General features: G+C 38.0%; 1 protein-coding gene across 1 annotated transcript in view; it reads left to right on the forward strand.

Annotated features, from left to right (window-relative positions):
- Positions 1-12,889, forward strand: part of LOC127092171 (uncharacterized) — a 40,492-nt gene extending 27,603 nt beyond the window's left edge. The window contains exon 2 of the mRNA XM_051030999.1: positions 12,840-12,889. Within this exon, the coding sequence (XP_050886956.1) occupies positions 12,840-12,889 (50 nt within the window). The remainder of the gene's footprint in view (positions 1-12,839) is intronic.
- The last annotated feature ends 12,264 nt before the right edge of the window (positions 12,890-25,153 follow it).

Raw genomic sequence — 25,153 nt, forward strand, 5'->3', positions numbered from 1 at the left:
AGAACCCATTGCCCGAGCATGGGAAATCTGTCAACATGGTCCAGGGCTGCCCTGGAAAATACAAAGTCAAATATGTCAGTCATATTCGACAATCGTTGGTCGAGATGCATCGTTTGCTATGTGATTATAGTCATTATGAGCATGACCACGATAGATGCCGAGTTTGTTCTGTCAATCAAAGAGGTTGTCGCCAGGTGCGCAAAGATGTTCAGGAAATGCTGGATGAAGGAGTTATTGAGATCCTTCAAAACAGAAATGTTGACGAAGATGCTGATGAGGTCAACGTAATTTCTCCAGTATTCCGAATCCCCGAACCTGTTATCATCAAGTATGATAGTAGCAAGCAGAAGGTTTCTCCTACATTAACCATCAAGCCAGCCGGACCAATACCATACTCTTCTGAAAAGGCGATTCCCTATCGCTACAATGTTGTTACGATAGAAAATGGGAAAGAAGTGTCCTTGCCATCTTCCTCTGTTGTTAACATTGCGGATGTTAGTGGTTTGACCCGTAGTGGTCGTGTATTTTCAGCACCCTCAAAGCCCCAAGCTAATGCTGATTCTATTGAACGCCCGATTGGGAATGCCGTGAGCACTCCGAATCCGGAACTTGTTGTTAAGCCCTCCTCTACATTGAGAACTCCTGCTTCTGTTGGCCCAAGCAGCAATGTGAAAGAAGACTGTGATGAGATGCTAAAGCTCATCAAGAGAAGCGAGTACAATGTTGTAGACCAACTTCTACAAACGCCATCCAAAATACCGGTGTTATCATTGCTTTTGAATTCAGAACCACATTGAGAGGCTCTGCAGAAGGTTTTGGATATGGCATATGTAGATCATGATGTCACGATAGAACAATTCGATAGCATTGTTGCAAACATTACTGCTTGTAACAACTTGAGTTTTTGTGACTCTGATCTCCCCGAGGAGGGAAGAGACCACAACTTGGCATTACATATATCTATGGGTTGCAAAGACGACGCTAGGTCCAATGTGCTGGTGGACACTGGGTCATCATTAAACGTATTGCCAAAATCCACTCTCTCGAAACTGTCATATCAAGGGCCTCCCATGAGGCAGAGTGGAGTAGTTGTGAAGGCTTTCGATGGGTCTCGCAAAACTGTGATTGGGGAAGTTGATCTCCCAGTCAAAATCGGACCGAGTGATTTCCAGATTACCTTCCAGGTTATGGACATTCACCCATCGTATAGCTGTCTCTTAGGCAGACCATGGATTCACGAGGCAGGCGCCGTGACATCCATCCTCCACCAGAAACTGAAATTTGTGAAGAATAAGAAACTGGTGGTGGTAGGGGGAGAAAAGGCTCTCCTGGTTAGCCATTTGTCTTCCTTCTCATACATAGATGCTGAGGATGAAGTTGGAACTCCTTTCCAAGCTTTATCTATTGCTGAGCCTATTGAGAAGAGAACTCCTTAATTTTCTTCCTATAAAGATGCAAAATTGGCCATTGAGCGTGGTGCAACCACTGGTTTAGGAAAAATGATTGAGCTAGAAGATAACAAGTCTCGGGCTGGTATCGGTTACTCTTATGGGGTTTCTAATTCCCAAGGGCTTTTCAAGAGTGGAGGTTTCATCCACACTGGTCAAGATGAGGAGGCTGCTGCCATTTTGGAAGAGGATGCAGAGGATTCTGGCAACTTCATCATCCCTGGTGGGGTCTGCAACAATTGGGTCGCTGTGGATATTCCAACAGTTATCCATAAGTCGAAGTAATGTTCATTGTGTTTAAAAAACCCTTCTCCCATGCCAAAGGGAGGAATGATGACATTGTTGGCGCATTAATACAATGATAGTTTCATTCAATAGATTCATGTTAAATGTTTGTTTTTCCAATTATTTTCCCTTTTTGCTTTTTGCATGAAATTGGTGATCACATAAAACCTAAAAATAAAATAAAATCAATCTTTTCATCTGCATAATGATTGCCTTGTTTGAATTCTAAAGCTTTTCATATCCAAAATCATTATGCAGGTTGATCAAACCCATTGAACATAATGACCCAACACCATCTCCCAACTTTGAATTCCCTGTATTTGAGGCGGAAGAAGATGATGTTGAAGAGATTCCTAACGAGATTACCCGTCTACTCGAGCATGAAGAGAAGATCATTCAGCCGCATCTTGAGAACCTGGAAATAATCAACTTGGGGTCTGAGGGTTGTGTGCGAGAAGTGAAGATTGGGGCACTCCTTGAAGAATCTGTTAAGAAGGGGTTGATTGAATTGCTACGAGAATATGTTGATGTCTTTGCCTGGTCATATGAAGACATGCCCGGTCTAGATACAGACATTGTGCAACATTTCCTACCTTTGAAGCCTGAGTGCGTTCCTGTGAAGCAGAAGCTTAGAAGAACTCATCCTAATATGGCAGTGAAAATCAAAGAGGAGGTTCAGAAGCAAATTGATGCGGGGTTTCTGGTGACTTCTACATATCCTCAATGGGTGGCCAATATTGTGCCCGTGCCTAAGAAAGACGGAAAAGTCCGAATGTGTGTGGACTATAGAGACTTGAATAAAGCTAGTCCAAAGGATGATTTCCCTCTACCACACATTGATATGTTGGTAGATAATACAGCTAAATTCAATGTCTTCTCATTTATGGACGGATTTTCCGGATATAATCAGATCAAGATGGCACCCGAGGATATGGAGAAGACAACATTCATCACACCTTGGGGAACATTCTGTTATCGAGTGATGCCCTTCGGTTTGAAGAACGCCGGAGCCACGTATCAACGAAATATGACCACCTTGTTTCACGATATGATGCACAAGGAGATCGAGGTATATGTTGATGATATGATCGCCAAGTCAAGAACGGAAGTTGAACATGTAGAGCACTTATTGAAGCTTTTTCAGCGTTTGAGGAAGTATAAGCTCCGTCTGAATCCCAACAAGTGTACATTTGGAGTCCGTTCTGGCAAGTTATTGGGCTTTATTGTCAGTGAAAGAGGTATTGAGGTTGATCCTGCAAAGGTCAAAGCAATACAAGAGATGCTTGCGCCCGAAACTGAGAAGCAAGTCCGAGGTTTTCTTGGTCGCTTGAATTATATTTCCAGATTCATATCCCACATGACTGCCACATGTGCGCCAATATTCAAGCTCCTCCGGAAAGATCAGTCCCATGATTGGACCGAGGATTACTATAAAGCTTTCGACAGTATTAAAGAGTATCTGTCTGAACCTCCGATCCTGTCTCCGCCTGTGGAAGGGAGACCTTTGATCATGTATCTGACTGTTCTTGAAGACTCAATGGGTTGTGTCCTTGGCCAGCAAGACGAATCAGGGAAGAAAGAATATGCTATTTACTACCTGAGCAAGAAGTTCACTGATTGTGAGTCTCGATACTCAATGCTTGAGAAGACATGTTGTGCTTTGGCTTGGGCTGCTAAGCGCTTACGCCAGTATATGATAAATCATACGACTTGGTTGATATCCAAAATGGATCCAATCAAGTACATCTTCGAGAAGCCTGATTTAACAGGGAGGATCGCCCGGTGACAGATGTTGTTATCTGAGTATGATATTGAGTATCGAGCTCAGAAGGCTATTAAAGGTAGTATCTTGGCTGACCACTTGGCACATCAGCCGATCGAGGATTATCAGTCAGTTCAATATGATTTTCCGGATGAGGAGATTCTGTATTTGAAAATGAAAGATTGCGATGAACCTACACTCGATGAAGGGCCAGAGCCTGATTCCAGATGGAGTATGGTATTTGATGGCGTTGTAAATCAGTATGGAAATGGTATTGGGGCAGTGATTATTACTTCTCAGGGCACACATATTCCTTTTACAGTAAGGCTTACTTTCAAATGCACGAATAATATGGTTGAGTATGAAGCTTGTATTATGGGATTGGAGGAATGCATTGATCTAAGGATCAAGCATCTTGATGTTTATGGTGATTCGGCCCTCGTTATTAATCAGATCAAGGGTGAATGGAAAACGAATCAGCCTGGTCTCATTCCATATAGGGATTATGCGAGGAGGATTTCAACGTTCTTTACTGAGGTTGACTTCCATCATATTCCTCGAGATGAGAATCGGATGGCAGACGCTCTTGCTACACTTGCTTTGATGATTGTGGTAAAACTTTGGAACAAAGTCCCCAATATCACTGTGATGCGCTTGGACAGACCAACTCATGTGTTTGCGGTAGAAGAGGTGAAAGATGATAAGCCGTGGTATTATAACATCAAGTGCTTCCTTCAGAACCAGGTTTACCCGCCTGGGGCATCTGTGAAAGATAGGAAGACTCTGAGGAGATTATCAGGAAGTTTCTACCTCAATGGCAATGTGCTTTATAAAAGAAATTTTGACATGGTGCTGCTCAGATGCGTGGATAGACACGAAGCAGACCCGTTGATGACTGAGGTCCACGAGGGTTCATTTGGTACTCATTCCAATGGACATGCCATGGCTAGAAAGATGTTGAGAGCAAGCTACTATTGGCTGACAATGGAGTCTGACTGCTGCAAATATGTGAAGAAATGCCATAAGTGTCAGATTTATGCGGATAAGATTCATATTCCCCCGACACTTTTGAATGTGATCTCATCACCTTGGCCTTTCTCCATGTGGGGAATTGACATGATTGGCATGATAGAACCGAAAGCGTCCAATGGACACAGATTTATTCTCGTAGCAATTGATTACTTCACCAAGTGGGTTGAAGCGGCATCGTATGCAAATGTGACCAGGCAGGTGGTCGTGAAGTTTATTAAGAATCAACTCATATGTCGTTATGGTGTGCCAGATAAGATCATTACTGATAATGGATCTAACTTGAACAACAAAATGATGAAAGAACTGTGTAGTGAGTTCAAGATTGCGCATCATAATTCTTCTCCTTACAGACCCAAGATGAATGGGGCTGTTGAAGCTGCTAATAAGAATATCAAGAAAATTATCCAGAAAATGGTTGTCACGTATAAGGATTGGCATGAGATGTTGCCATTTGCTTTACACGGATATCGTACTTCTGTTCGCACTTCAACAGGGGCAACCCCTTTCTCTCTTGTTTATGGCATGGAGGTTGTACTCCCAGTGGAGATGGAGATCCCATCAATGAGGGTCTTGATGGAATCCAAGTTGACTGATGTTGAATGGGTTCAGAGTCGTTATGACCAGCTGAACTTGATAGAAGAGAAGAGATTGACTGCCATGTGCCATGGTCAGTTATATCAACAAAGAATGAAGAAAGCCTTTGATAAGAAGGTCAAGCCTCGTGTGTTCCGAGAAGGTGACCTTGTGCTCAAGAAAGTCTTGTCTTTCGCGCCCGATTCCAGGGGCAAGTGGACTCCAAACTATGAAGGTCCATATGTTGTTAAGAGAGCCTTTTCAGGCGGTGCTTTGATACTTACAACTATGGATGGGGAGGATTTCACTCGTCCTGTGAATTCAGATGCAGTCAAGAAATACTTCGCCTAAAATAAAAACAGAATAGCTCGCTAAGTTGAAAACCCGAAAGGGCGGCTTAGACAAAAATGAGCGTCTCGGTGGATTGAAAACCCGAAAGGGCGGTCCAGGCAAAAGTTAGAGACATGAAAAATGAATATAGGTATCCCGCTAGATTGAGTACCTCATCCTGGGGCAATCTAGGCAAAAATTAGGGATTTGGCAAGTAACTGCATCCTGACAAGACTTTGTTCTACAACTGTCATCCGTCAGAGATTCTCGCCCATTCGTCATCAACCGAAGCTTTGAATACATCGAATTCAGAATTGGTGGAGAAATGGTCATTATGTTTAATGTAGCCCTTTTCCAATATATATCACCAATTTCAAATATGTAAAGATCTATGGAGTCTTGCCATTTGCAGACTACCATTCCATCAAATAAATTTGAGCCTTTTATCCAATTATTTTCACTCTTATTTGTTTCTATTCGACAAATGTTTTGCATGTTTTAATTGAGAAAATATCATTGTTTTGAAGAAACGAATTTTTCATAACTTGTTTTTTAAACAAAGTGAACATTCACAACGACGAAAGGATACTTAGGAGATCCTCAGTGCTCTCCCAAGGATGGTATGATCTCCAATAGGGTAAGACATTTGTTCATATTCCTGGCATGACTGTATCTTCTTCCTCCGGAGCCTTTTGTGGTTTATCCTACTGAGTGGAATGCTTGTTGAGATATTCACCACTCTCCCCTTCAGCGGAGTAGCAACCTTTCCTCCTCAGCAGATGTGATCTCCTTGGTGGGTACGGTACTTGGTGGTTGATCCCCAGAATCCCTTTATCCCTTGGATAGATTCCCCAGTGGAGTTGCTTATACAGCAGATTTTATCTGTGCAATAAACTCCTGTCCCCAGCTGGAAGGATTGATGATTCATCCCCTGCAGAGATTTTGTTGCTTCTTGGTTTCTCTTGCCCTCATCACATTGGATACTCTCTGTGGAATCTGGCTTTTTCTCTTGAAATGTAGTACCGGATGTTTGTGGGCTTATTTCTTTGAAGCTGTTTGTGTTAAGAAATGTCTGTTTGTCAGCACTCATCATACATAAACCACGCATGTGTGCATATAATTTTCAAACATTCGGATATTCATATTGCATCCTTTGCCATATATCTTTGTTTGTTATTCTTTGCTAGTTGGTAGTACATTCTCCAAGCAGATGTCGGCGTCTGATCCCTCAATATAGAGTCAGCCCATTAAGCAGAAAGTATTTATCTTTCCTTCCGCATTCCCCACTGAGTTATATCCTCGTGGACAACGGTTGTTTTTGCGTCCTCCCAACACATATATTGGGATAGGTTTCCATATTGAGTTACATCCTCACTAGGACGAGTCTTGATTCAATTTGCCTCTTTGGTTTGATCCTAAATTGGCCTTCTTGTGACTGTTTCCTGTGTTTCCCCGTGGTATAAATGAACAATTTCTCAGTAATCGATAATTATTCATCTTATCCTCGGCGGAGTCTGTGGTTTTCTACCCTTATACCGGTAGTTATAAACCTTATTTTCTCCCCTTTGCAAAGTTAACCTTTTTGTTCATCCTAATCGATGACGGTTACTCTTCCGTGGTTTTCTACCCAGTATCCGGTAGATGTAATCCCCTCCTTGACGATTATCATTATCCAATATTCGGTATTGATATTCCCTTCTTTTTGGATAATTGCTCTGATTAGGCCGTTTATCCCCAGTAAGTCATCTTTTATACCGGTTGTCGGTAATGTTTGTTGCTCCCTTGATTGGTCATCATTATATACCTAGTTTCGGTATCCCGATGCCCTTCTCTCTCGGTCGATCTATCCTTTATTAACCCAGTAACCGGTTGTGGATAATCTTCCATGCGAGTATATTATCTATGTTCTGACGGTAATAGATAATATATCTCATGCACTCTTTGGTCGAAGCCTTTTGTTCTTCCCCAGTTGAGTAAGATTTGTATCCCTGTTTTGGAATCGAATGTCCATCCCATAATCGAGTTTGCTTTTTGCCCTCTTTCCGGATGATGAGTGTTTTGGGAATATTCCCCAATTCACGCTTTGGTTGGTCACCTATTATATGCCCAGTAACCGGCATCCCTGGTGTTCCTTCCTTCTACTCCCTATTTTGACTTTTTGTCCCCTGTGGAGTCAGATTTTCCTAAGTTGAAATATACCTTTTTAGGTCTTCCTCGGATGATTTGGTTGATTGATATCTCTCACCCTTATACCGGTCTTAGATATTCATTCGTCCGGGGCATGTTGTTCTCTCACCCTTATACCGGTGTTCAGATCACACATTTTTTTGAGCTTATTACCCAGTAACCGGTAATACCTCATCCCGTTGCTTCCCCAGGAGATTTCTGTTGGGATCTTCCTCAGTTGAGTCCTTAGTGGACATCCCCACCTGAGTCCGGATTCTTTATCCGAAGTATCCGTCGCGGATAATTTTTGGATGTATTGGCATATTACCCAATACATGCATCTTCGAGTCAGCTCGAGTCCTTCCATTGATTTATTTCATGGATTCTCTCCGTGTCTCTCAGCAAGTCTCAAGTCGTGACCTGCTCACGCATTTTCACCCTTTACTCCCCCAGAGTCTCTGTCTCCTTAGTGAGTGTATTACTCCTTTGGATTTTTAGTTTCTCCGAATTTCTTTTTCTTTTGTGGACACCTATCCCCACAGAGTTTTACCATTTGCATGCATACATCTGCATCATGAGGTCTCTTAGGGACCAAAATTCGTCTCTTTGTTATTATTTAAGCCCATTCTACCCCATCGAGACGTAGATTTTAACCTTCACTTCTCCGGCTAGAATGACCTTAAATAGGGGCATCTGTAAGACCCCAATTTTGTCCCTAAGATCCCTCATGGCATCATAACATTACATTTGCATTGCCTCAAGGATCATTAGCATCTTGGTTCCCTTTGCCTTTGGGAGGGACTTCTTGTGAGTGATTTGAGATCACCAAGCATGATTGAATTGTATATCATTACTTTTCTTATTTTGTTTACTAACTAAAAGCACAAAAATATGTCACTAACATCTTTTGTTGGTAGCTTGAGCAATCACCAGGTCAAGAGCTTCAAGGAGATCCTTTGTGCAATGATAAGGTCAAGAGGAGATGATAGCAAGCATGATAATGGTTTCCAAAGCTCTCATCCATCAAATATGCCTCCCTAGCATCTCAATTCATCTTTTTGATCAAAGCAAGTCAAAGGGTTTGAGGTTTGTGCCCCAAGGAAACCCTAATTCATCTGTGCACCACAGTGCCTTGCCCTTGAAGCTACCTCAGCCCATGATCAAATACAATCAAGGGAAGTTCTTTAATTAATCATTTCATGCATATTTGAACTTTTTTGAGTGTCCCCAATCATCAATTCATCAAGATATGAGTCATGGACTTGAGAAGTTAATCAGTCAATTCATCTGACTATTTTGAAATGCACTGAGACCTAACTTTTATGTGTTGGTCAAATGGAGATGGTTCCAAATAAAAAAATGTTTTTAAGGACAATATGAAAAACTTTCATGTTCATCAAAAATTTAAGTCCATTTTGATTGTCTTGAAATGATCTACAACTTTTATGTTGGAGGTTTTTTCATTTGAGGCTTGCATCATAAAAACAGAAGGGCTTGAACATTGGCCAAATTTAGAAACATTGCCTTTGCATGTTTTGCACCTTGCACTTTAAACTCCAATTTCACCAATTTCCACACTTCAAATGGATTTTTTCCCAACATAACAATTGTTCCTTACATCAAAACCTTTCCAACCATTACTCACATGCCTATGTTTGGATTTTCCAAATGGGACTTTCGAAGAAGGGAACATTTAGGTCCAAATATGGAATTCACATGAAATCCTGATACACAAGCAAATGCCATTCAAATTACACGTCCAATTCAGCTTGGTTTGTGTTCAACATTCATTTGCATCAGCTTTTGGGCCTCACATGCGCCTGTACAGGCCCATGCATGGAGAACCCAATTCTCATGCACACGAGTATTGCCTTGGATTGCTTCAAGCTCAGCTATAAATATATGCTCCTCTTCATTCAATTCTCAACCTAATGGAGCCTAAGATGCTGCACAACTGAATCCATAACCATTACCAAAGAAGCTATTTCACTTTTCTTCAAAATTTTCAGATCCAAAATTCAACTACATCTGGTTGAATCCTTGGATCTAGAGCTTCTAAACCTCCATCCTTCAGCTCATTGATCTTCTGTTTTGGCAAAGCAAGCAAGGAATCGAGCTCAAATCTCCAGAATTCAAGTTTGTTCTCCAACTGGTATTTTCTTCGAAACTCATCATATATTGATCCATTTGCCTGACCAAAGTGTTTTCTGAAGTCCTCACTTGAGAGGCAAGCTAGTGGTAGCTTCAATTTTGTTTTTCTTTGATCTGCATTTTTCATACCTGAATCTTCCACCTCAAATTTCTCAACCTATAGGAATCTTGAGTGTGATTCAAGGTTACAGGGGTGATGTACATCACCCCAGCTTCATTTTGGTATAAGGATCATGCAAAATGGTGAAGGTTTGAAAACCTGCAAATCTGGCCGGAATCTGGAAGCTCACCGGAGAAGAAGGTGGCTCCGATGGCCGTCCATTGCCAGTTTGAATCTGGATCGTTGGATCTCGTTTCCAGATTCAATCCCAACCTTTAGATGTTATGACTTTTGTTTAATCAGCGTGTGGTTGCATTGACCTAGACTCACCATGAGCGCGCGCTTCAGGACCATCAGATTGGCCACGTCAATTAATGAACGTGATCCAACGCTTCCTGATTTTATTTTCTTTATTTCCTTTTATTTCAAAAATTCATATCTCTCTCATTTTTAATCCAAAAATTATGGGACCAACTGCATTAGTCTCTAAATAAATTCTAGTTTCTGATTCTGATTTTTAATTTTTTTTATTTTGTCATTTGATATTTTTTGTGAATTTTCTCTTTTCTGGTTGTTTTTAATTCATTTTAAATAGTTTTTGATATTCAAAAAATACAAAAATATTTTCCTAACCTATTTGAATGATGATGAATCTGTGAAAAATATTCTCATCAATTTTTTAATTGATTTGAGATTTATTTGAGATTTTAGTTCAATTAGGTTATTTTTATTCATTTTTAATTGATTAAAAATAGTTTCTGACTTTTAAAAATGCTGAAATTTTTTGTCAAACTTTGTTTGACCTTGTTGAACTTGGGATAAATTACTTGGACCTTTCAAGGTTGATTTGAAGTCATTTTGAAGTTTGACCTTTCTTTTATTTTTAATTCAAGTTTATTTTAATATTAAAAATGCCAAAAAATATTATGCTCATTGTTTGATCTTCAATCTCCATCTCATTTCTGATTTCTTATTGTTTGACTTTGACTTTCAATGTCAATTGGTCAATACATATGGATTGGTACATCTTATTCCATCTTATGCATTTTGATCTTTCCATTTCCTTATCCATTCTTCATCTCCTTCTTCCTTCTTCTTCTTCTTTCTTTTTGATCAATGAGTTGAAGGTTGATAAGTTAACATTGATTAGGAAGGCTTAATCTTCCTTGATTCAAACCTAATTCATCTTGATCATTTGATCAAGTGAATGACTTTGCATTAAGGATAGGTTGTTTTCTAAATCATGCAAAAGGCTTAAACCAATACAAGATCAATTCTCTTTTCCTTTTTTGGCATGGCAAGTTGTTGGAACTTGGTTCACTAATCAAGACTTCTAACTTGTGTTGTTGCCTACATTATTATTGACCGGCCTCAGATAGTTGTGACTTCTACATAAGTCCAATTACGATTGCTTAACATAGCGCTAAATTTGCCTTATGGCACACTAATTACTAACACTAACCATTAACAACTAACATTTACTTTTTGCTCTTTACTTTTATGCAATTTACTATTCTTGCACATATTATCCATTTGCTTTTCTCTTTGCTCAATTGAGCACATGTTTATGTTAATGCCATTTGCCTTTTGCTCACTTGAGCACATAATTGTGTATATATTTTTATGCTTGTGTTTTGTTTTGATTTGTTGAGAACCAAATGCAAAGAAGTGGACTTAGATTCTAGGACACACCCTATGCAAAGAATGGGGAAATGGACTTAGATTCTAGGACATTCCCTATGCAAAATTGGAGTAAAAGGACCTTAATGATGAATATGGACCAAATCTCTAAACTCACTCTTGTCCATCCTTGGTTTACTTCATGAAACTTTTGATGTGTGTGCTTTTGTGCTAGGGAATTCTATGAGAGCTCAAATTGGAGGGCCATTACCATGTTCATCCAAAGTGAAAGACACAAGATACATTAGGGATCTCTTAAGAGACTTGTTTGATTGCTTGAGCTTACTATTATTGTGATTGCTTATTCCAAAGGATGGGAGCTACTTGGATCATCTATATGATCTCAAGAGAGGAACTCCATTGTGGTTTTCTTTCTTTATCCCTCCTCTTTTTGCTTTGCTTAGGAATTTAGCCCTTCTTCTTCTTCTTCTCTCCACTCTAACCCAAGCCAAAACTTTTTGTGCAAACATTTAACCATTGTTTTCAAACATTAGAAACCTAAGCCTTAGGCTTTTGATTTTCAAACCTTCTTTTCATAACACTTATTTTGAATTGAATCTTTAAGTCAACTTTGACCATTTTTGTATATACTTCTAATTGGTAAATATAACCCATTCAAATGTCTTTTTGTGGTTCCAATGGCCACTTTCTTAATCAAATTTTCCATAACCTTTAGCTATTAGGTTTGAGTTATCCTTGTGGTAGATGTAATACTCACCTATATCCTTAGTGATGGACAATGAGTCTTCCATGCTTATTATAGGGTTAACCCCTCACTAGCATGTTGAATTTATCCTTACATGGTGGATTTGTGGTTTTAGGTTGAGTTTTCTCCCTTGGATAACAAAAGACCTCAAGGCTTTTGGACCAATCAATTCACCAACTCGTTTTGAGATTTTTACCCCGAACTACGAGGTTTTGATCCTAATCTTTTTTAAGATGGTACGTAGGCAATGGGTTTATCCATCCAAACGCAATAAAATGTAAATAAACTTGTATGTTCTCTTCTCATCTCTTCAATCATGTTTGCACAAACAAATTTTTCACAAAAACAACAACCTTGCAACAAGTATAAAAAGGGCTCCCTAGGAGTACCTAGGATGTTTTGGGTGCCTAACACCTTCCCATTACATAACCAACCCCCTTACCCAGATCTCTGTTCCCCTTTTACTAGTTTTTGTTAAAACTTTTAAGTTTTTGTTCGCTTTCTAACCATTCCTTTGGATAAATAGAAGTGCGGTGGCGACTCGACTTGTATGGTTTACCTTGGATTTAGTTAATATCTCTAATTGTAACGAATACCCCTCTACAGGTTCTAAAGTGGAACACCTTCCCTTATTTATAGGGAAGGTGATGGAGTGATTTAGAGGGAGAAAAGAGGTGGTTTGCTCAGAAAACACATGTGGTCCGAAGAATGCTTGCAAATGGATTTTGGGGAACGAAATGGGATATTCTGACTTGGTTTGCTTCACCAACCAACTAGTTGTGGTCCTTAGCACCAAACAAGAACAACCAAGGGCATTGAAATGACCTGTTATGCATTTGGACTTTAGCCAATTTAGGAAAAATCTAAACTTTGCACATGGCATCGGGTTTCATGATTTTTGAGCTTTCCATACTAAAGTTGAATTCCATTTAGGCCTTAGTATGTTACATAACATGTTACAAGTCAAAAGGGATCAGATTGGGATGGATTGGGATCTTGGTGAATCAATTTTCAAATTCTGACTGGTTGTGGTCTGGCCTATGCATCATGATAATTTCCAATTTTTAAACTAAGACCAAATCAAATTGGCTCGTGCATTTTGCATGAAATTTGTGCCAAATGTTCCTTGCCATGTTCTTGATCAAATGCAAAAGAAACCAGGTTAAAAGGAGTTGTGGTTTGGAAATGGAAATAGGTAAAGTGGTGGTCTTGGTCATGTTTCTAGGACATCCTAGACACATTGGATCAGCTTCGCCAATGCAAAAATTGAGGTCATTTATCAATGAATTAGGTATTAGACCTTGAAACAAAGTTAAAAAGGGACTCAATTAGGAAATTTTGCTCGAATAAGATCTTAAAAATCTTTCAAGATGAAAAAGTTATGAACTTTGGACCAGATCATAGGCCATTCTTGCCAAAATGTGACTAACCAAGTTGACCTAGAAATGCCACTTTGTGATTTCTTGATTTTTAAGGCACAATGGTGGATTTTTGAAGCTCATATGATCATATCATGATGTAAAATTAGGCTTGGAGCTATGTGGGGTGATTTTAGGCCATGTTCATTCATAGGTGAATCCAATGTCTTAAAAGTTCACAAACCATGACCAAACCAATGACTTGTAACATGAATTGAACGAGTGTTTGAATGATGAATTATGGTTGAAATTGACTTGAATTGATGGTGAATGAAATGTGGTATGATAGGATGAACAAATAAATCAAGGCCAAGGACCAAAAGATGCACCAAACTAGGGTTTCTTGAATCACAAGCTTCATCAAGAACCATGGCCATACAAATTAGGGTTTTGTGATGTAAGGGATGTATTAATATGATTAAAAGGATTGGGGTATGAACAAACTTTGTATTTTAGGGGCCCTCAATGACATGGTCAAGATTTAAGGTGAACCATAACTTGTACAAGCCAAAGAAGGTTAAGCATTAGGGTTGAGTTCCTTGGGTGACCAGATGAATCTTCATGTGTCTTGAATGGAAACTCACCATACAACTATGGCTTGGAGAGTAAGTGATATGATTTATGTGATCCTCCAAGCTTGTGGGATACTTGAGGATGAAGATAGGGTTTAGGTGGCTTAGGCATACCTCAACATGATTAGTGGGTCTTAAGGCTTCATAAAGGGACCCTATGCCTTTGGTTTTGGAACATTGTGGATCATTAAGTACAAGTGCTTATGAGATGATATGAGTAGGATGTATGCTTATGAATTAGGGTTATGGAGGATGATGTGGAGGTAGGGTAAATTTGAGGGTATGATAGATTATATGGTACTCTAGTCGTCATATTTTGTTCATTTCTTTGTATGTAGTCTTCTTCATCACTTATCATAGTTTAAGGAGCATCACCTATCACCACATTGATTGATTACATGATGGTCTTTGAGTGATTTTTATACACACGGTATACCATGCTATTGACAGAATAACTCAAGATTCCTTGATCACTCTTAGGATCCATCTTGCACCTTTGCTCACAAACAATCAAAATGTAGCATTTGCTTCCAAACACATAGAAGTATTTGACATTAGGTTTTCTCCCTTTCCACAGTTCATAGTGAGTAACATTTGTGCCAAGACGGATGGTTACATGATTGTGAATATGACATGTTATATTTAATGCTTCAGCCCAGAAGTAACAAGGTAAATTCTTTGCATGAAGCATGACTCTGTCCATCTCTTGCATGGTTCTATTCTTGCATCCAACATCTCAATTTTGTTGAGGATATTGGAGCATATAGTTCATGATAATTCCTTTTGAAGCGCAATATTCAGAAAATCTGAAGTTGTTAAATTCCCTTCCATGATCACTTTGTATTCTAACAATCTTACCAATCTCATTTCCTTTTTCATGTTGTAGTTGATGACACAATCTTTCAAATGTGGCAAAAGTGTCTGATTTTTCTCTAAGAAAATCAACCTAGGAGAATCTTAAGTAGTCATCAACATACGTAAATATATATTTCCTTCCACCCAAGCTCTTAACTTGCATGGGTCCCATGAGATCCATGTGAAGTAACTCTAGAACTTTTGATGTGGTAAGATGTTGAAGATTTGGTGAGGCATCTTGGTCTATTTGTCGATATGGAAGTCTCCACATATTCTTCCTTCTTTAATTTTGAGGATGGGAAGATCATGATGGCCTTGGCATATATGATCTTTCTCATGCTTCTAAGATTTAGATGACCAAGTTTCTTGTTCCACAGCTAGGTTTCATCCTCTCTAGTGATCAAACAGGTTGAGGTTGGTCACTTGGTTGAGATCTCCACATGTAATAGTTATTAGAAGACCTAAAACCCTTCATGATTTATTTCTTATCTTTGTTCATGACAATGCATTCAAAATGAGTAAAGTTGACATATAGGTTCTGGTTGCACAACTGAATGACACTAATAAGATTAACAGTTAGTCATTCAACTAAAAGAACATCTTCCAAATTTGTAAGGCTTGGATACACTAGTTTTCCTTTCCCCACAATCTTTCCTTTAGCACCATCACCAAATGTAACATAACTTTTAGTGTAGGGCTGTATCTCCTTTAGGTAGTTCTTCTCTCCTATCATATGCATGGAACAACCACAGCCAAAATACCAGTCTTCATGAGAGGACGGTCTTAGAGAGGTGTGAGAAATATGACTTCTAGTTACCTCATCAACCGTCCAGACTTGTTGAAAATGATCTTTTCTTGGTGTTTGCTTGGTTGGTTGTTATTTGTGAGGATAGAATGGTCTACCATGCAGTTTGTAGCAGTAAGGTCGAATGTGCCAAAATTTTCCATAGTAGTGACATATCCTAATTGGTTTCCTAAAGAGACTTCTACGATGGTAAAAAGTTCGAGCAGGTTATTTTGACATGTTGTCTTACATCTGGAACTCAATTTTCAGTTCAGGAGGAACAAGTTTATTCTCTTCTTCATTCATAGAAATGTAGTCAAAACCAACACCCCTTATATCTCTAGATATTTTCCATACACCAAGGATTTCATCAAGAATCTTAGATCCACAGTTAAGCATACAAACTGACTTGGTCGTGCCTTCTAGTTTTGAGTTCATAAGGGTGACTTCTTCTTGTAGGTTAGCAAAATTTTTTGTGAGATTAGCTTTCTCTTGATGTAAGAAAGCTATATGAGACCTTTGTTTCTTACTAGACATGCATTCTTCTTTCCATTTGACATATATCAATCTATATGCTTCAACAACATTTCCATCTAACATTTCTTCATCGCTAGATCCACCATCATTTTAATCATTTGTTTTGTAACTTAGGGAAGCACTAAAGGAAGTTACGTTGTTATCTTTTTCTTCATTATTCTCCTATTCAAAACCTTCATCAGAGAGTGGTGTATTGTATCCCTTCTTTTTCTTCCAGGGATAGTTGGTACAATCCTCCTAAATGTATCTAAATCCTTCACATTCATGACATTGTGTCCTCTTTCCTATGTTTAGATTGTCTCCCTCTTTGCTCCTGCATTGGGAGTTAAAGCCTTTTGATTTTTCAAGAACTTTATCTTTGAAATTTGTCATAACATTGTTCCTCGATCGTCTTTCAAGTCTCCTTATTACTTTTCCAAACCTTTTTTTTGTAAGTAATGCAATAAAGTTGGACAAATTCTCATTAGTATCTTTTATGTCTTGCTCCTTGTCATCTTGTACATCAGCTATGAAAGCAACCCATTTTATTTTCTTTTCATTTTTGTCATTGATAGCCATTTCAAAAGTTAACAATGAACTAATAAGTTCATCCACCTTGATTGAACTGATGTCCTTAGCTTATTCTATAGCAGCAATAATTATATCAAATTTCTTTGGAAGCCAACTAAGGATTTTTCTGGCCAATTTTTCTTCTGACACTTTTTCACCTAAGTAAAAATAGTTGTTTGTTATGTCACGTACACCAACATAGAAGTTTGTTAGGGTTTTGTCTTCTTTCATTTTCAGATTCTAGAACTTGGTGGTGAGAAGTTGAAGTCTCTACATATACACTTTAGAGGTGCCTTCATGCGTAATTTTAAGTATCTCCCAAGTTTTTTTGGCTTTAAGTATCTCCATTGAATATGGCATTGAGAGCATGAATTTACATGATATTCTTAATCTTCCTCCTTTGACCAATATTCTAATGGCTTCAGAGATTGAGTTCCATCTTGATTTGTAACCAGTGGGTGTGTCCATCCTTTGATGACTGCCTTCCGTGTTTTGTTGTCCATGGGTTTGATGAAGGGATTCATGCGAGCTTTCCAAAAAATCATAGTTCGTGCCATCTAGAATAGGTGGTCAGTTAACATTGCCTCGTTTTTTGTCATTGTCCATTTGAATAAAACTTATGAGTTCCCTGGAGCTCAACCAAGCAGAACAGGGTGCATCCTCTGATGCCAATTTAAATTTTATTCTCCCTCTAGAAAGATGTAAAACACAATGTTCTAGATAATGTGTATCACAACTCAGACGCAATGAAAATTAAAATGCATATAGAGTAAATTTAACACTATAAGTTTGTAACCCAATTTGGTGTAATAACACATGTATGAAGGGCGTTAACCCAAGAAAGGAAATTCAGTCTTAATAGTAAAAGTGAAAATTGGTCTTAGATGAACTCTTCTAGTTCAATTTCTTTTTCCTTAATACTACCCGTGAATTTATATTTAGGACTCCCCCTAAAAATTATACCCCTCTTACTTTCTCTCAAAAACTGTCCCTAGTGCTGGAAATATTACAAAAGGTTGGAATGATGGAACTATTATAACTCAATAAACAAAACTCCATTCCTTCGGTTAAGAATGATCAAATAGATAGAGTTTCACAATATAAAACACATGAAATACAAAGACTCAACAAACAGAAATATCTTGTAATGTTTCTCTAGCTCTGCACCTTCTGTTATAAAGTGAGATTCCTTAAATAGAAAAACAATCACCTGCAGCTTGAGATTTAGGGTTTGGAAAACTTGCAGGTGAAGAGTCTCCCAATAGCGCATTTTCCTAAAGTGATTTAATTTAATTTTCAACCTAACATAAATTAAATCCTTAACAATATGATTTGGTCTTGATCAGTGATTCTTTTAGGAATTCTTTCCTAATTCCAATAAGCGCATAAACATATTGATATAAGGAAATAAATTGGGCGCTTCATCGTGTATATACACAACAACTTCTGGTGAAGAATGTTCCACAATGTATGAGACATATTACTTCACATATAGATACCATATGTCTCAACATCATGTCATGACATCTTGCATAACATGTTGTTTGTAAAAATGTGTAAATCACTTGTAACAACATAGTGGATGACCCCCATAAATCAGTATGCCCAACATCAAATGCATTATTGTAATTGGTATTATACAAAGGAGCATTCAATCTATGTGAGATACCAAGACAATAAGAGTTACAAAATTCATTTAGATCGTTATTCTTACATTGTATGTTACACAATTGAAGTACATTATGAACTGCCCTAGAATTTTCATGTCTTAACCGAGTATTCCAAAGTGAAACTTTATTTGCAACTATATTATTATTAGAAACAGGTTCCAATATAATGGTATTATGAACAAATGAGTAAACTTGTTCTTACTTGTAATTGATGGAACTGCTTGAAGGTTCAAGAGAAAGATTGGTGAAGCAGTACAATCCACTACCATCAAGAAATCTTTCAAGAAGCACCAACTTAGATGCATGTGATTTCACATAACATTTGTCATCATGGAACTCAAAAAATGCATCATTATCTTTGGAAATCTGTGACAAAGATCAAATTTCTAGTGATTTTAGGAATAGGAAGTAAATGATTTAAATGCAAGACTGATTTGGACATGCAATTAGACTGAATTGAGACAAACCAAAATATTTAACTAGCATGCTATATCAGTTACCAACTACTACTCTATGAGGGCTAGCACTTGACATTTTAAGTTTCAAATTGGAATCTGTTATGGGCAATCAGATCTACTCCGACCAACCACCAAGAAAGGGGTCCCATTTCTTCCAATATTTTCCCAGTATTCAAAGATTATCATCTTTATGATCTAAAGAGATCTCAACTGTGAAATACATCTAACAACTCTCCGCAAATGAAGGAGAATAAAAAGAAAGTTCGTTATTTTCCTCCCTCTCTCTCTCTCTCTCTTTATATATATATATATATATATATATATATATATATATATATATATATATATATATATATATAGAGAGAGAGAGAGAGAGAGAGAGAGAGAGAGAGAGTAAGCGTAAAATTGAGGTAACAAGTTTCAACTTCAATTTTATTTCACTCCTCTTCCTCATATATTGACTTAAGAATTGGAGTGCTAAACTTGTAGGTCTCTGTCATACCCCAAAATTTGCCCATTAATCTTGCAAAACATTTCTCGAAGCACTCCAACTTATTCTGCAAGGCACTGACCTTAAAGGAACAAAAGCCCAGCTCACAACAGACCCAATCCAGAAAAAGGCCCAAACTAGCTTGCTCGCTAGGCGAGCAACTCCTTCGCCTAGCGAAGCTTGCGATATATCAGAATTTTCGGGCTTCATTCTGAGCCCATTAGGTCACCACAATCACTATAAATACCGACACTTCAGTCATGAAAAGGGACAGACGAAGACGGACAGAAACCCTGGCATAGAAACCCTGGAGACTAACTCAGAGAATTCCGAGTAAAGAAACCCTGAAGGCCGCTCATCCGCACCGAAGTTACCTCCGCCCAACTCCATCCGATACCAAGAGTGGTCAGTCCCTTCAACATCGCAGCTCAGTTGCAAACAGGTTTGTGCATCACTACTGTTTTATGCTTTTAATCGGTAATCTCTACATACATAAGGCATCATGATTAAATTTTCGGATATGTAATTTGATTTCACATGTGAATTTAAGTATGCCTAAATATCCTGAATGTTTGTCCATGCTATTCCTGTAATTAAATGCCATAAAGTTCAGGGTTCCGGAGATCATGCTGCTATCAAACTCAAAACCCGTAGCCGCTCGCTAGCACATCGCTAAGCGAGCTTGTAGCGAGCACTCGCTAAGCCTTCGCTAGGCGAAGCAGGAGCGAACGGGACAGTGGCTGTTTTATTTCTTTTCTGTTCTGCCTTATGTTTATCCAATCAAGATTTATTATAATTCTGCATTATTTGGCCTGACCTTATGACTGTTGTGTTTATTTTGTGGTGCAATTTTCAATTGTACTTTATCTCGATGTTCTAACCCGTGTGCTGTATTGTGTAAAGGCTTACATATTCCCGAAGAAACGGCCGGCTAAGTATTCCACTTTATTTGTGGGATACCCTTATGGAGATGGATTCTGAATTACTTAATTTTAATGTGGAGATTCATCCTAATTGCCTAATTAATTTTAATGTGGAGATTCATCCTAATTGCCTAATTAATTTTAATGTGGAGATTCATCCTAATTACTTAATTAATTTTAATGTGGAGGTTCATCCTAAGTGATCATAATGTGGAAATTCATCTTAAATACTTAATTGCAAAATATTGCCTTTGAATATGTGATCTTGGACCTCTCTTTGTTGCCTTACGGTATTACGGTCATGTCCCGCGAATGTGGGGATACCCTTAGCCAAGACCCTTCGATTAAATCATCATGTCCCTCTAAAATAAATCATAGTCCCTCGGATGTTGCCTTCGAATATATGATTTTGTCCCTCGATGACCCTTCGGTGTAGCCTACGGTTAAATGATGATCGTCCCTTCGAATGCTAAGGTATCCTTACAAAGGTTGCCTTCAATGACCAATCGATGACCCTACGATGACCCTTTTACATCCAAAGGATAAAACTACCTACTTCTCAATAGTAAGGACAGTTTTACCCTCATAAGGATAGGAAATGCCCATAAAGACCTTGGGTGGGTATAACTCTTAATTGCTGAATCACAACCTAAAATATTTTTCACACCCCACACCTTTCAAAACATCTTTTAGAAAATCACCACTTGGTATACATTCATACTAGAATCATTACCGAGTTATATTTTTCTAAACAACTTTTAAAACTAAACGAGATAACCACTTTGTATACATTCATACGAGAATCATTACAAAGTTAAATTCTCTTTTCAAAACATTTTCTAAACAATTCACAACCACTTTTTCCAGACAAACATAAGTGATCAAGCAATTAAGAGCCCATGGATAACCATGGATACAAAGGGTGCTAACACCTTCCCTTTGTATAATGTACCTCCCGAACCCAAAATCTAATCAAGGTCTTTCCTGTTCTTTTCCACCTTTCCTTATTGGATAAAAGAAAAGTCGGTGGCGACTCTTGCTATCCGCGACATTTGCTTTCCAAAGCAAAACACACAAAGTCAGTTCACCGTATGACAGTCTCCAACCTCAACCGTGTCGGAAGCTACGATCTTCCATCACCTCCATTCACCCTATCATTTATGGTTCCAAAACAGAATAATGGTTTTGTTTGTGGGAATCGACTTCTGATCCCTACGATTTCCACGAATTCATGTTCTCTCTCAAACTTATTAATTTTCAACTTCCTTTGATTAACAGAACAAAAGAATTTGCAATCAAGCACAATGACCCATTAGCATCTTGATTCATCCAAGCATAATATCCAGTTCTTATAATTTTTTGCGGTGGTTGGATAAGGCCATCAGATCTGTCGATGTGCGTGAAGTTATTGTCGTTGCTTTAGCAGCAAACAATACACAGTCTCTTCCTCCGCTGTAAAATGTTGTAACTCTTGAAATGACTATTCCACTACATCTAGATCTGGTTTGAGCTTTGCAATTGGCCAAATCTATTCAAGTAAATCCGATAGAGACTCTTGTTCCACTTTCAATTACACAACCTGGAGATTTTCCTGGCCTCCACACTTTTCAAGCAAACCTCTCTATGCAAGGTGCTAATGGACTTTTAAACAACATGTTTAGCATTGTCCAATGACAAAACTCACACGCCTTTGAATAAAGGCTTTGGTGCCTAGAAAAAAGCCTTCACAATGCTCCTTCTCACAAAAATATGATTCAAGAAGTTGCCTCTGGAAAAAAATATGTTGATATCCTAGACCTAACTAGGACAAAGAATTATGAGTCTCCTCAATTGAAGGATCAGCGTAAATGCGTGATGCATAAAAATCCTCCTCTTATCCCTAATGGAGATTTTGGAAGTCATGCTTCTTCCCTGGATCAGGAAGTGACTCACTCGGAAAAGATAGAACTAAAACACCCATTATCGGTACAAATCATGGAGATTAAAATCCCAAAATCTATGGAGAAGCCGCCCAAGGTGAATGACTATGAAAGAAAAGGAGATCTTGACGAACACATGCAACCTGTGAATCACTGACTAAGTTTCTTCAACGCTGACGATGCGACCAAGTGCAAGCTATTTGTGCTAATCATGGTCAGGCCGACCCGATTATTATTCAATGCTCTGCCTAACATAAGTATTAATTTTTTGGTAGAGTTCTGTAAGAGTTTATCAGTGTAATTCACAACCTATAAGAGATGACACATAACTGAAGTTATCCTAAGTGGGATCGTGCAGGGTAAGAAAGAACTTTTGCAGTCGTATATAGACTGATTAACACAGATTTCTGTAGAGGTAGAAGGGACTCGAGAAGGCCTTTAATCATGGATCTTTTAAAATAGCCCATTGAGCGACCACCCTTTCAGGAAGTAGTTGGGAAGAAGGAAGGTAAAATCTATTCAAGAAATGTTAATCATGGTTGAATCTTACATGATCCTGGAAGAGAAGCTAACCACATATTTGTAGCGGTAAATTCATGACCACTGAGCTACTGGTTAACTCAACATCAATAAAACCAGAGTCGCCACCGCGATTTTATTATTTCCACAGGAAAAGGAAAAAAGTACGAACATAACCCAAAGATAAGAAGTTTTCAAATCAAAATAAATAAAATGTTAGAGATTACAAGTAAGGGGGTTGGTTACACAGAGGGAAGGTATTAGCACCCAAAGTGTCCTAGGTACTCCTAGGGAGCCCTTTTTATGTGTACTTATTTTGGTTGAAAAGATGTTTGTTTTAAAAATAGAATGAAGGGATGAGAAAAAAATTCATTAAAAATTTTGTGTTTGATAAGACTTTTGGTCTTATGCCTACGTACCAACATAAATGAGAGATCAAAACCTCGTAGTTCATGGTAAAAATTTCAAAGATGGGTGGATTGATTTTAACAAAAGCTTAAAGATATTTTGTTATCAATGGGAGAATACTTAACCAAACATCCACCGATAATGGGGGCTTTACAACATTTAAGAGGGAGGGCTCCAACTCAGATTAAACCAACAAGTATGCCTCTAACCCCTAGTAAATGGAAAGTCTTACCTCAACATATCATGGAATGGGAGAATTACATATCAACCAAGGATAACTCAAATCAAAATTCTTTCTTTTTGAAAAGTTTAAAAGGAAAAAGGCACCAAGTGGCCAAAATGATTAGATGAGGTTATTAGTTATTTTTGGTCTTTTTGAAAATAAAGCCAATATAATTAAGTCTTCTTACAAGTTTGATTAAGAAAATAGTTTGAAAATAAATGGCATAGGTCCAAGGTTTCTACTAATTAAAACAAGTCTAAGTTGAAAAACAAAAAGCAAAGAGGTTTTGAAAATGAGAAGGAGATTTTGAAATTAAAGAAGAAGGAGGTGGAGATGAAGAGGTTATCCTAGACAAGATTAAGAGTTTTGAGTTGAAAAGATCTAACCCATGGGAAGCATCCACAAGAAAATAGTGTCAGATAAAAACTCATTTCCTTTGGATTGTCAAGCTAACAACAAATCCATAATCATCCAAGCAATTAATAAGAAACCCAATGGTATCAAATAAAGATAACCAATCAGCCAATCTAGCACTCCAAAGTAAGCAATCTCCAATGTCCTTTATGTGTATCAGATGAAAAATCCCTTGACACATACTCAAAGAGAAAACATCAAATAATAACAATAAGATCAAAATAACAATTGGGGAAAAAGAGAAAGAGTGTATCAGATAAACCCAATGGAGTCTCTCAAACTTGTGTCAGATGAATGGAGGTGGAGATGAAGAGGTTATCCTAGACAAGATTAAGAGTTTTGAGTTGAAAAGATCTAACCCATAGGAAGCATGCACAACAGATAGAAACTCATTTCCTTTGGATTGTCAGGCAAACAACAAATCCATAATCATCCAAGCAATTAATGATAAACCCAATGGTATCAAATAAATATAACTAATCATCCAAGCTAGCACTCCAAAGCAAGCAATCTTCAATGTCCTTTATGTGTATCAGATGAAAAATCCCTTGACACATACTCAAAGAGAAAACATCAAATAATAACAATAAGATCAAAATAACAATTGGGACAAAGTGAAAGAGTGTATTAGATAAACCCAAGGGAGTCTCTCAAACTTGTGTTAGATGAATGGTATTGGCCAAATTTTTGGTCTCAAATTAATGGCATTGGCCAAGTTTTTCTTCCATAGTTCAGGAATGTTGCCTACTCTGAGTCCATAGGTCTAAATCAAGTCACAGACAAAGATCCAACAGTCCACCAATGTGTTTTTAGTGTTTTTGTTTTTATTAAGTGCTTTAAGGTCCTAAGACCATAAACAAAATATGATAACAAGCACAAATATATCACAAGCACAAAATATAATGGCTCAAGTGAGCAAAAAATGAAAATAACTGAAGCATAAACATAAGCCCAAGTGGGCAAAGAGAAAATGACTGACGCATACACAATTTGTATGAATGTAAATGACAAGGAATGATAAAGTGCAAGAATTTAAATTGCATTAAAGTAAATGACAAGAAAATTAAATGTAATTGTCATGTTAGTATGTTAATTTGTGCCTTAAGGCAAATTTAGCGATATGTTAAGCAATCGTAAGTAGGCATATGTAGAAGCCATACCTATCTAAGACCGGTCAATAA

The sequence above is a fragment of the Lathyrus oleraceus genome, chromosome 1, assembly GCF_024323335.1.
Source record: "Lathyrus oleraceus cultivar Zhongwan6 chromosome 1, CAAS_Psat_ZW6_1.0, whole genome shotgun sequence".
NCBI classification, from domain to species: domain Eukaryota; kingdom Viridiplantae; phylum Streptophyta; class Magnoliopsida; order Fabales; family Fabaceae; genus Lathyrus; species Lathyrus oleraceus.